The sequence below is a fragment of the Chenopodium album genome, chromosome 19 (assembly GCF_948465745.1).
Source record: "Chenopodium album chromosome 19, dcCheAlbu1.1, whole genome shotgun sequence".
Classification (NCBI taxonomy): Eukaryota; Viridiplantae; Streptophyta; class Magnoliopsida; order Caryophyllales; family Amaranthaceae; genus Chenopodium; species Chenopodium album.
In genome coordinates, this window is record NC_137852.1 from 42,438,370 (window position 1) to 42,450,813 (window position 12,444).

Sequence of the window (12,444 nt, forward strand, 5' to 3'; positions counted from 1 at the left end):
ATGTTATTATTTTAAAGAATTTTATGCTACCTAAACAAAAAAATAAGTTCTACCAAACATATGATGAAATCAAATACCTTATTAATTTCAGCAACTTATCAATTTCAGTTATTACGTACCTTACTAATTTAAGCAAACTTATCATTTTCAGCTCCATTTCAGATATTGTCGCTAAAATATACCTTTAAAAGAAGGACGTTATGTGCTTCAATGATGTCACATAATGCATGTATAACAAAAATGTAAGACAACTTTTAGTTAGGGCCTTATACGTGCCCCTATTAGGTTGTCTTTCGCCGGGCAAGGAGGCATGGACACATGTCAACGAATTGAGATAAAACTTGCTCTTCAAAAAATTAAATTTATTCTAAGGAAGAGTTTTTTTCAAAGTGTCTTTTCATGGAGAGTTACTTAAGAATATACACAAAAACTCTGTTATTGATGTAAAAATAAGTTCTCTAATCTCTACCCTTCACCCCCTCTATTATTTGGTTCTTTCTTTTGGTTAAAGTTCTCTCCCCTTCAAGAACTACTTGAAGAGCTAAAGTACCCCAGTGCACCTATCCTTATTATTGGAAATGCTTTTCTAATTTTATTGGGATAGTTATTTTCAAGTTGAAGAAAATTTTTCTCATCCCTTAAAAACGGAAAACAAAATTTCACGGAATATTAGCTTCCTACCACCCAACACTAATCTATAACTATTACGAAGTATAAAGTTTATCATAATATTCTTGCTTTAGTGCATTACGTGCCTTGATGTCATTTGATTTTCCTTTGGAAGATTTACAAATTTTAGTGATATGCTGAAAGATAATTCCACCTCATGATTATATGGATTTATCACATATCACCCTTTTACTTGTAATAAATTTTCAATGAGGGTCCTATATTAGGTGACTTTTACAAAAACAATTATTTAGAATATAATTCCACCAACGTTTTTACTTATATATATGTAATCCACATTTTTTTTTTGAAACATTACTTTTTATATATACTTCATTATTTATACACTTACTTTGACTCACATATTTAATTTTTACTAATGTTCTTTAATTTATCAATTACTACCATACGTCATTAAACCTTTTTTTTTTTTTTTTTATATTAGGTCAGCTATTGCACGCACCATATCTAGCCATGTTCGATGAGTTTTTTCAAGTTTTGGTTCACTATAATGAGGGAAAATATATATGGCAAAAGCTAATGAGCGCCCCTGGGGCGTTAGATAAGAGAATTAAAAGTGAAAATATTAGAGTAAAACTAACATTAATTACACCGAACGACGCGTGATTTTGTCATGCATTCCTAACTTAGGGCCTGTTCACATTTACTTAATTTCAGTTCAGTTCAGTTCAGTTCAGCTCCAATCAGTTCAGTTCAGTTCAGTTCAGTTCAGCCCCAATCAGTTCAGTTCAGTTCAGTTCAGCTCTTAATTTCCCTCTCTCATAAAATATTCATTTCAGCTCAATTCAGTTCAGTTCAGTTCCAATCAGTGCAGTTCAGTTCAGTTCAGCTCCAATCAGTTCAGTTCAGTTCAGTTTTGTTCAGTAAATGTGAACAGGCCCTTAATACTCTTTCAACCAATAAAATTATTTCTTAACTAACGCCCCGGGGCGCTCGTTAGCAAGATCCAATATCTAAATAAATACTTTAGAATATAAATATCCGCACAATATTTTAAAATAGTAATGAAGGAAAAAAAAAACAATTAAAAATGAAGAAAAAAAAAAGGACAATAAACTTTATGATTTTTCATGAAAAATTAAAAGGTTAGAAATTAACACAAATTGTAACTCCTGGAACAAAAATCTCAACAGTAAAAGCTTTCTCTTTCTTTCTTATCTCTCATTTTTTAGGGTTCTAGCTTCTTCTCTCACTTTCTCTCTCCTATTCCCCCAATTTCATCCTCCTTCTTCTTCTTCGACTTCACTTTTGGGAAAATCATTTTTTCGGTAAGCATTTCAACCTAATTTTTCCATTAATTCGCTTTCAATTTTATTGCTTTTTGATAATAATTTATCGATTTTATAGTTTAAATTTGATTTCTGTTGATTCGATTCGATTTCAGCTCTGTTTCGTTGTTATTTTGAAATACTTTTCGATTTTTAGGGTTTTTCTGGATTGAATAATGTAATTCATGAATTTTTTGATTGGTCCTTAATTTGACCAGCTGACGGTAATATTATTGGGTTTTAATTAGTTTTTGTGAGGCTGTTGTAATGTAATTGTTGAATTTGAATTTGATTTTATTTATTGAGGGGATGGTTTTTCATTGTTTTGTTGCTTGATTGGAAAAAAGGCGATTGCTTGTTTGTTGAAATTAGGGTTTTTGAGGTTTGGTGGTTGAAGTTATAGCTCGCAATAATTTAGGGTGATTGGTAGGTTGGGGCTTTTAAGGCATTGGTGTTCTTCAGTGAATTAGGGTGTTTGAACATTTGATGCTATAGCTCATAATTAAATAAATCTAGGTATTTGATGTTTATGTGAAGTACAGAATGTATGAAGAATTGCCTTTTCAAGGTATTGGTGTTCTTCAGTGAATTAGAGTGTTTGAAGTTATACGTAGGAATAAAATAAAAATGTTAAAGTGATTGGTATTTGTCACTTTTGGTTCATGTAGCCGACCTCACTTATGGGATTAAGGCTTTGATTGATTGATTGATTGAAGTCATAACTCGTGAATTAAAGAAATCTTGTTATGGTGACTGGTACTTGGTTTTTTTTTTTTTTTTTTTTTTATTTTTTATAGAATTGGAACAAATTTAGATTTGGGTTTTAAGGTATTGGTATTAAGCTTGACTTGATTTAAGAATGTTCTCTCGTTCTTGTGTCCTTAAAATCAGGTATATTGAGGTGAGATGCTTAGATCCTTAATATAATGGTTTTTCCTTATGTAATGAATTGTAACTTTTGAATAGTGTGAAGAATCACGATTTTCTTTCAAATAAATGGAATATGTAGTGGTATCTTTGTATGTGTGATATATCATTATCTATGCCTTTGATAAAATACACCATTGCGTTAGATTACCCAATTTTTTCCCCACTATACTTGTTAGTGCATTGACCTATTCCCCCCCCCCTCCCCCACATCCTCGGAAAAAAAAAAAAACATATTTTGAATGATTGCTAGCCATTTAGCTTATATGGCTTTGTTTCTTAACTGTCACCTTTGTAGTTATGATTGAAGCATTTTAGTTTACTTACTGTTGTACATAAACACAGGGCCTGACACTATTTCACGACCTTGAAAAATTAGGGTGCCTCATTTTCAAACTAAAGATATATCATATATATTTTTAAGAAAGCTCTTTACCCAGTGTTCTAGGTAGGGGTGTATTTCTGTTTTTTGTGAGCAGTTAAGTAATTCATTATATGAAGTTTGTAACTTTGTACCCTTCTTTAATCACAAGCCCAATGCCCATTAATCCCTATTTATTAAGATCTCTAGATATTGTGCTTTTACTAGAGGTGGAGATTAACTAGATGATAAGCTTCATGTGTTATGTGCTCTACTTGCAATATTAAAAAACAGCCAAACAGGTAATCTAACCAACAAATGTATAGACTATTGTGATTGTACGGGCTTTTAGTTTTATTTATATGTAGATTTTCTTTCTCAAGGTATCTGTAAATTTTGTCTATTAATGCTTATGGTTTTCATTTGTTTGCACTTTAGCTGCTTGCTCTATAGTAGGTACTTTGTTACTGCTGTAGATCCCAGTTTCAACCTAAATAATTTATGAATAGAATTAAGATTGAAACAAACACAAGGAAAGAACTATTTATATATTTTAGCTGTTTTGTTGATTTGATTATTTTTTCTTTATATAATTTACAAATATACATTGTTCTGATATGTATTATGTTTTTGTCTTTGCAGACTGCCCTTCATCATTCCAGTGGCATACTTGGATTTACTGTTGTGAAGCACAAAATTGCAGATCTGTGTATATGCTAGTCCAATATGTTGAACACTCTTGTCTCAGGGCAGTTATCTCTGCCAACGTTGCCTGATAGTCAGATGAGTCATTTGAATTCAATTATGAGCCGAGCTGATTCCTCGATGTCAGAATCATTAGAGGGAGCAGTTGAACCTTTGAACAGCAAAATAATATCAACATCTGGTAATATGCATGAGCAATTTGAGTACATGCCAACTAATATGGGCATGCATCCTAATTCCAGCCAATCAGAATTGTTAGTGCCAAGTAAGCGGAAGGCGACGACTGAACCAATACCTGATGATTGGGATTTACAAAAGATGACTTCTAACAAGAGAGTTGCTCCACTGGGGTCAAATGCTAAAGGTCCTAGTATGTCTTCTGCTATAAATAAAAAACCTATGCCAAACACATCAAAGATTAGTGCTTCTGGTAAAAAAGTGATGCACTTGGAATCTTTTGTGAACAAATCTCAGTCAACTGTTTCAAGAAGAAATTCGCAGCCAGAAGTCTCTCCAAAAAGCCAGGGAGAGTCATATGATTCTGTTAGGGCCAAGCTGAGGGAATCTTTAGCTTCTGCGCTGGCCTTGGTTACCTCAGATGGAAAGATGAAGACAGAAATTGAGGTTGAAGCAAATACTCGGGAGGGCTTAAAAGAGCATAAACCTGTAGTTTGTGAATCAAGTGCTGGAGCTGCTAACATAGAGCTCAAGGCTGAAGATTCTAGTACGTCTGGCATTCTTACTGATGGGTGCAATGATGACAAGAAAGCATCTTTGGGAACCCATTTAAAAGAAACATGTAGCGATGACAATCAGGCATGGAGCTTTATGGGGACAGAATTCCATTCTGATCCCATGTTAGCTGGTGAAGATTCACTGTTTAGTGATGGCTTGTTTTTTAAAGATGATCTTTTGCAGGGGAATGGTCTTTCATGGGTTTCAGATACTTCGCATATATCAGACTTTAATGAAGTTGACAATATTGTGACGTCTGAGGTGATGCGTGAGAATGTGAATTCTTATGTTAAGGAGAAAACAATTCAGTCTCCAGATTCTCTTGCCTTTGAAATCGAAACAGAGCTTTTTAAATTATTTGGTGGTGTAAATAAGAAATATAAAGAGAAGGGAAGATCACTGTTGTTCAACTTGAAAGATCGTAATAATCCTGAGCTGCGGGAAAGGGTTATGTCAGGTGATATACCTCCTGATCGTCTATGTTCAATGACAGCAGAGGAGCTAGCTTCGAAAGAACTTTCAGAGTGGCGAATTGCGAAAGCAGAAGAGCTTGATCAGATGAAAGTCCTTCCTGATTCTGATGTTAATATGAGGCGCTTGGTGAAGAAAACTCACAAAGGTGAATACCAAGTGGACTTCGAACCTGATAACAGTGCTTCTGAGGAAATTTCACCTGAAATTAGTGCGTCTTCTCAAAAGCGTTCAAAGACCAATGGGTCTGATGCACGTCCTCCTAAAGTTGCACCAACCAAGGTAGAACAGTATGATCAGTGTGAGATTACTATACCTAATGATGGCGCTGATATGCAAGGACTAATGGTGGATGATATGAAAGATCTTCCTCCTATTGTATCCTTGGATGAATTCATGGAGTCACTTAATAAAGAGCCACCATTTGAGAATTTACCAGTTGATTCTAGGACATCCACCCTTGAGATGGATAAGGAAAACTCTGAGGTGGCCTTTGAATCCAGGTCACCCGAACAACCTGTGACGACAACTTCTCAGAAAACGGAACAAGTTGGAGTGGAAAGCAAACTTACAGAATCCGATAAGAAATTAGCTGACAGTCAGAAGGAGTTAGATAAGAATCCTGTACATCTTCGAAAGCAAGAAAGTGTTTGGGAGGGACAACTGCAGCTTAATATTTCCTCCATGGCCAACTTTGTTGCCTTGTACAAAAGGTTGGCTCCTCATTCTGTTCAGATGTTTTTTTCTTTCTTAATTGGTGTCTCAATCTTAGTTGTATTGCATCCACTTCTATTTTTTCATCCATAATTTGGATGATAGCTGAGTCTGCTTGATGATATTGTTCTTTATTTATTTATTTATATTTTTATATGAAACCTTTTAATAATGCAACTGTCCTTTTGGAGATGAAATGATGAATTTGGTAATTTTTTTTTTAATACTAAATACTTTGCATGGTTTTTTGCGATTAATATGCCAATTCTAACATGAGCTTTTTTAACCAGTAGATGTTGCTATTACAAGTTTTTTTGCCTGGTTTATGTCCTGCCAAACCATTTTAACCATATATTTAAAGGATATGCTACATGGGTTAGTTGCTTTAAGAAACACTGATTATTGCTCTACATGTCTAGATTCTCTGCTTTATTAAGCCACTGTTTGAGTTTTGTCACTGCACATCTGTATGGCTGTCCTGAAAGATGGCAGTCATGTGATTTTTGTTGGTAGATCCGAGTGTAATTTATGTTTTCCTGTATCTTCTGTTATGTTTGGTTTCTTTTTGACATCTTGTCTTCCGGGAGAGTGCGGTGAGGAGCTTGAACCAACAATGGGGCTGTGGAATGAAGCTGCACTGTGGCTTATCTTAGTCCTATAGATTAAACTCTACTAGAATTTGGCTAGACTGTTATTCTTTTGTACTTGACGATGTTATTGCAGCTGACTTTTGCTTAGCTAATAATAATAATAATTAGTTGCCTGGGCTGCTTGAACACCCCCCCCCCCCCCCCTCCCCCGTGTTTCTCATGAATGTGTGGTTAAGCCTGAAAAAACTTGTAATTTAACTGATCCTAGTTATTCTTATATGTTTGCAGTGGTGAAAAAGCCAATACTAAAGAGTGGGCAGGTTTTTTTGACATCAAGGGTCGGGTTAGGCTTGATGCATTTGATAAGTTTTTGCAAGCGCTTCCGATGTCCAGGAGCCGGGCAATTATGGTATATTCCAAGCTCTTTTTCCTAGGCCACTTTGCCATTTTTTTGCTTGACATGGCTTATAATCTGTATATTAAGTTTTCTTTCACTGCAAAAGCAAGATAAACAGAAATGTGTTTATCGAAATAAAAGCAGAGCGTGTTTTAGGCCTGTAGCAAATACTTTGCTCCTGCTCTTAGATTGCTGAGGTTTCATGCTCTTTGCTAGAGATGCCTGGTTAAGATTATACTTGCATTGATTTCATGCTGTCTCATTATTCCTTCATTTGACCTGAGTCTTTAGGTCTTTGGCTTCAAAGAAACAATTTTTTGTCATGAGCTTTTGCTCAAAATTATGCGGTTGTATAGGCATTTCTCTTTCAGCAAAGTTGATTCCAGATAGTTTCAATGTCTTGTATGACTGACCAAGACAATTGCTTCTAGGATTAGATGTTTGTGTGGCCTTTCTGTTAAAACCACCAACTTTCCAGCCCCCTTTATTTATTATATTTTCCTGATTTATTTGGAGGGCTTTGTTTGTTTTTTTTTTTTTAGTGTTTGGGGAGGGGTGTTGGGGGTGGGTCGTGTGGTCTCATTTGCTGCCGTATGTACATGTTATAGACAAGATTCAATATCAGCTCTTGTAGACAGCTCTCCAAAGGCTTATGTTGAAATAACTGAAACTGCACTTTTGTACTCGTATAATCTTAGTAGTCGGTATTGCTTACCCAAATATAACCTGTGCTGTATAATCTGTCAAAAACTATTTGATGGTAATATTGTCATGATTTCTTTTTATTTGCTAGGTATCTCATTTTGTACTTAAGGAAGGTGCTATGGATAGTGAACGCTCTGATCTTGTTGAGGTACTATTATTTTCTGTCATCCTTTTGACTCCCAGCATTTTCTCAACTCAGGCTGTGGGTCCAACAAGGCCATAACAACTTTAATTTTATATACTCACCTACTCTGTATTTCTTGCAGTTGGTTGATTCTTACATAGCGGATGAGCGATTGGGATTTGCCGAGCCTGCTCCAGGAGTGGAGCTCTACCTGTGTCCCCCACGCACAAAAACAGTTGATATGATAATCAATCATCTTCCTAAGAGTTACACTGAAAAATTAAATGATATCGATGATGGCCTAATTGGAATTGTTGTATGGCGAAAAGTGCAAATAACACCACCTGTGATTTCACCGAACTCCTTGTCTCATCAGAAACAAATGACTAAAAATCACACTGGAGGCCAAAATGCTGTAAATGATGATAGGAACAGGATTAATGTTGGTTTTGCCCCTAGAAGTGCCCCCTCTCCCCCTATTCTCTCTAAACCCCCCCAACCCGATGAAGATGATGATGATGTGCCTCCTGGATTTGGCCCTCCTGGTCACCGGGAGGATGATGATTTACCAGAGTTTAACTTCTCTAAAGGGCCTAACCTGCCCTCATCACTTACTAAACCGAATCCTGTCCCAGGTCATGGGACAGTTTCTCGGCATCATAATCTTCTTCGGACCCCGGCTCGGCAGGTTGACCAAATGAGAGAATTGATCCAGAAATATGGACAAAATGGTACGAGTAGTGGTGGTGGTGGTGGTGGAATACCCACTGAACCCTGGAATGACGATGACGATGATATACCTGAATGGCAACCACAAGCACCTCACCCAGTACCACCAGCACCAGCACCCCAACCTATCCAAAATCCTTCATTGGCCCCACATATGGCACATTATCAGACATTCCAGCGGCCACCTTGGCCCCCAGTTGCACAGCCTATCCAACCTCTTCAGCCACCTATGAATGTGCAGCAGCAGGGAGCATGGTGGCCTTACGGCGCTAACAATGTAGGAAACTTACCTAGTGGACAGTTTAATGGGGCGCCTGGTTCTGGTCACTTAGCCAGGGATTGGAGAACCAATAATGGTTCTAATAATAAGGGTTTCTGAGTTATATTTCGACATGTAAATAATAAAGTTTTATTTTCTTTTTGTACTAGTTTTAGAAGTCTTGCACGTCTATAGACGTAGACGTAAACGTAGACAATTAGACATAGGTTCATCTTTGTATTTCCTGTTAGTGGGTTGTACAACTAAGGTTTTTTTATTTTTATTTTTTCATGTACTTGTAGCTTTCATTTGGAGCTAGACGCAACTTGATCTACAAGAGCCATAAGGAAAGACGTAGCCACATTGATTTCTGAATACTTTCTCCGTTTCCTTTTGTTCCCTGATTTTGTTTGGTTCGTCTCTCTTTGTTAGTCGTATAATTTAAATGGCACTAAAGAATCAGTGCCATACTCTCAAATTCACTATATTAGTTTAACTGATTTCTTTAAACAGTTCAAAGTAATTAGTAAAAATTTGATACTCCGTAATAACTTTGCAATGAAATCTTCTTGAATTTAGAGATAATTTATACTCTATAGCATAGACAATTTTTAGTTCTAAGACTAAGATTTCTCACTATGCACCTATTTTATAGACAAGTTTGACATAGAGTGACTCTAGTTTAGTGGTTAATCTATATGATTACCATTTTGAAAGATAAATAATGATGTTAATGAATGGTACAAGTATATTTTAGTTATGTACGACCTTTATAAATTTTAAAAACCAACATTTTGTACATAAAATTATTCTAGTCTACGTGACTATAAAAAAATAACCAACTAAAGAGGTGTGTACACACTATTCGATCAATCATTTTTACTAGCATCTTTTTTTCAAGTCATATAAGTACCAAAGAACCTTGTCAATAATAACACAATCACTTCAACCGATCGACTCTCCCTTGAAAACTATATTTGGTATTTACGAAAAGTTGACCACACTAATAGGTTTTATATAAAACTAATACAACGCAAAGTATCCTTAGCCTTTCTCGTTAGAATAATTACTCAAAAATATAATCCTCGTGAATATGAATCTCTTTTTGATTACATGATTTATTTAGGTTAGTATTTGAGCTGTACACGTACCAAATATTGATTTTAAGAAAATGGTTCAACTAGAACCGAATGACTCATCACCAAAATATGAATTGAACGAATCAAACCCAATCTGCACAACTCGTGCACCACTTCTACATGTATGCAATAATGCAATTGCTTTTTACAAATTCATTATTCTTGTAAATTGCTCTAGCATAGGATAATCAAGCCTATCAAGGCCTTTCAGTTTTTCTTGTAAAGATCACTGTGTTAAAACTACTTCGTATTATTAGTAGAATGAAATTAAGATAGGATCTAGAAATTAGCCAATTATGAAATTAGATGCAATAAATTGGAAAAACAACACTATATATACATATATAATTTGAGTTATTATGATGCAATATTGGTTCTACTTTCAGCTAACATAGCTCCTACAATGTAGATTCTACAAAATTTCTCCCTTGGTTCCCTCGAAAAATCGACAGCCATGAAGAGATGGGAGAAAAATAGACAGTATGAGAAGTAGAACTACTTTCAGATTACAGAGAAGGTGTGATTTATGAAGATGTTACAAAATTATACTACAAGATCAGATCATCAGCTGTTAAAAGCGCGTTTTAAGGCCTTTTTCTGTTCTGAAGTCAATTTAGTAGGGAACTTGATCTCAAACTTGATTCTCATATCACCTACATTTTTAGGATCTTTCGGTATAGGCATCCCTTCCTTGGAAACTACGAGCTCATAGTCCGGTGTGATCATATCTTTAACAGGTATGGAGAGGTTTCGACCATCTAAAGTTGTAATCTTGACTGTAGTCCCTCCAATGGCCTCTGCCAAAGTCACCTTCTGAGTCATGATCAAATCGTTGTTGTCTCTTATGTACACGTCGTGTGGTTTCTCATCGATGACAAACACTAGATCTGCTGGAAGCTGGTTCGGCTTCTCATTTCCCTTATCAGGAAATGTGATCTTTGTTCCTTTTTTCCATCCAGGCTTTACTTCGATTGTCAGTATTTCTGTTTCGGGTACTTGACCTCTGATTTTTGTTCCAACAGACGAAATGTATGTTAGTATAAACTAGCTATTGTCAAAAGAATGAAATCAAAACATTGGCAGTTTTGTATGCAACAACAAAATGAAAAGAACATCCTTTCAATGTAATTGGCATCCTTTGATTTTGATCAGTTAAAAGAAGCTTAATCGATAAAAATCAGTTTTAATCAGTAACAATCTCTTTAATTCACAACTGTTATAAGTTGTAATTATAGGCAGATTTCTCTAGGAAAGGCATATCACTCGAAAACAAGGCAAACTTATAAGAATCAACTACTTGTTAAACTCTGCCTATGTAACTTTTTAGTCGCAACAGTCTGATTACTGTTGTTGCAACTAAAAGTGAACGGAGGAAATATATAACAACAATGCAAGTAAAAGTTGCACATAGATGGGAAAATGTACCATACCCATTAGCGTCGATTACTGTCCTAGAGATCTTCATCTTCCGGGTTGATCCAGTGTACAACTCTTCTAGGGTGCAGGGCAACTTATTTTCAATAGGAGGCGGTTTTTTAGGCAACACAGTTGTTGTTCCACCTTCACTATACGTTCGATGCATATTCTCAGTTCCACCAAATGTTCCACCCTCACTATATGAGTATCTTTTTCTGGCTCTTCCACCAGTACTTGGTGATGATCCAAACTCGAAAGGGCTTGTCCCGAAAAATTCAGCAAAAATATCCTCTGCACTTCTAGGATTGAACCCGGTTTTGCTGCTTCCGTAGGGAGAGCCACCCCCAGAGCCTGGGGGTGGCATGTCCTTTAGCCCTTCTTCGCCGTGTTGGTCATAGAATTGTCGCTTTTGTTCATCACTCAGAACCTGAAACAACCTAGTGTTATTCCTCTAAAGATAACCATCAAGTACAAAACTTCTTAACTTTAATTCAAGTAATTGAGATTACAAACACGATGATTATTGAAGATTATTAAGTGGGATCTTGTCAGATGCGTCTCATGGTTACAGACGTACCTTTAAAACCATGAAAAAACAAAAGGGTAAAACTCAGAACAACTCAATTTGATCTCCATCATTACTTAACAAAAATTCTTCATATATCATTGCAAATAAATAATGTTGAACAAATTTTTTATTTTTGTAATCAAGATCAAATATTTCTTCAATACCTTAAATTATATCAGCAAAATTACCTAACTTAAATTAAAATCATTACAAATGGATACAATTTTAAATAATAAAGAAGATTTAAAAAAATTAAGGAATTAATTACAAAAATTACCTCATAAGCTTCAGAAATTTGCTTGAATTTGGCCTCAGCTTCTTTCTTATTAATGGGATTTTTATCAGGATGCCATTTCATGGCCAATTTTCGGTATGCCTTCTTTAAATCATCATCTGTTGCATTTTTATCAACCTGTAAAACATTGTAATAATCCACCCCCATTTTAATTTATTCTTTGCCTCCTTATAAAAACCAAGAAATATTTCAAACTTCTGCACAAATTTAAAACTTTGAATAAATCCTGTATTCAAAGTTTTAATCTTTTAATTTTGAAGGGTAAATTACAAAAATAATTAACAGAACTTTAAAATTTCAGGGAAATTACAGGAGGAAATAGTAGAAGGAAAATTTAGCATGTTTTTATTC

The 12,444-nt window shown here is 35.3% G+C and overlaps 2 protein-coding genes across 2 annotated transcripts; one reads left to right on the forward strand and one right to left on the reverse strand.

The window, feature by feature from the left end:
* The first annotated feature begins 1,798 nt into the window (after positions 1-1,798).
* LOC145593751 (uncharacterized) lies at positions 1,799-9,052 on the forward strand. The gene is made up of 5 exons (XM_081650093.1): positions 1,799-1,958; positions 3,889-5,870; positions 6,750-6,870; positions 7,652-7,711; positions 7,830-9,052. Exons 2-5 carry the CDS (start codon positions 3,973-3,975, stop codon positions 8,793-8,795), a joined length of 3,045 nt encoding a protein of 1,014 aa, XP_081506219.1. The 5' UTR covers positions 1,799-1,958; positions 3,889-3,972; the 3' UTR covers positions 8,796-9,052.
* Positions 9,053-10,136: 1,084 nt separating this feature from the next.
* On the reverse strand, positions 10,137-12,444 carry LOC145595737 (uncharacterized). The gene is made up of 3 exons (XM_081652157.1): positions 12,076-12,444; positions 11,245-11,657; positions 10,137-10,817 (listed from the first exon to the last, which is right to left on the reverse strand). The coding sequence occupies exons 1-3, from the start codon at positions 12,238-12,240 to the stop codon at positions 10,379-10,381; spliced, it is 1,017 nt and encodes a 338-aa protein (XP_081508283.1). The 5' UTR covers positions 12,241-12,444; the 3' UTR covers positions 10,137-10,378.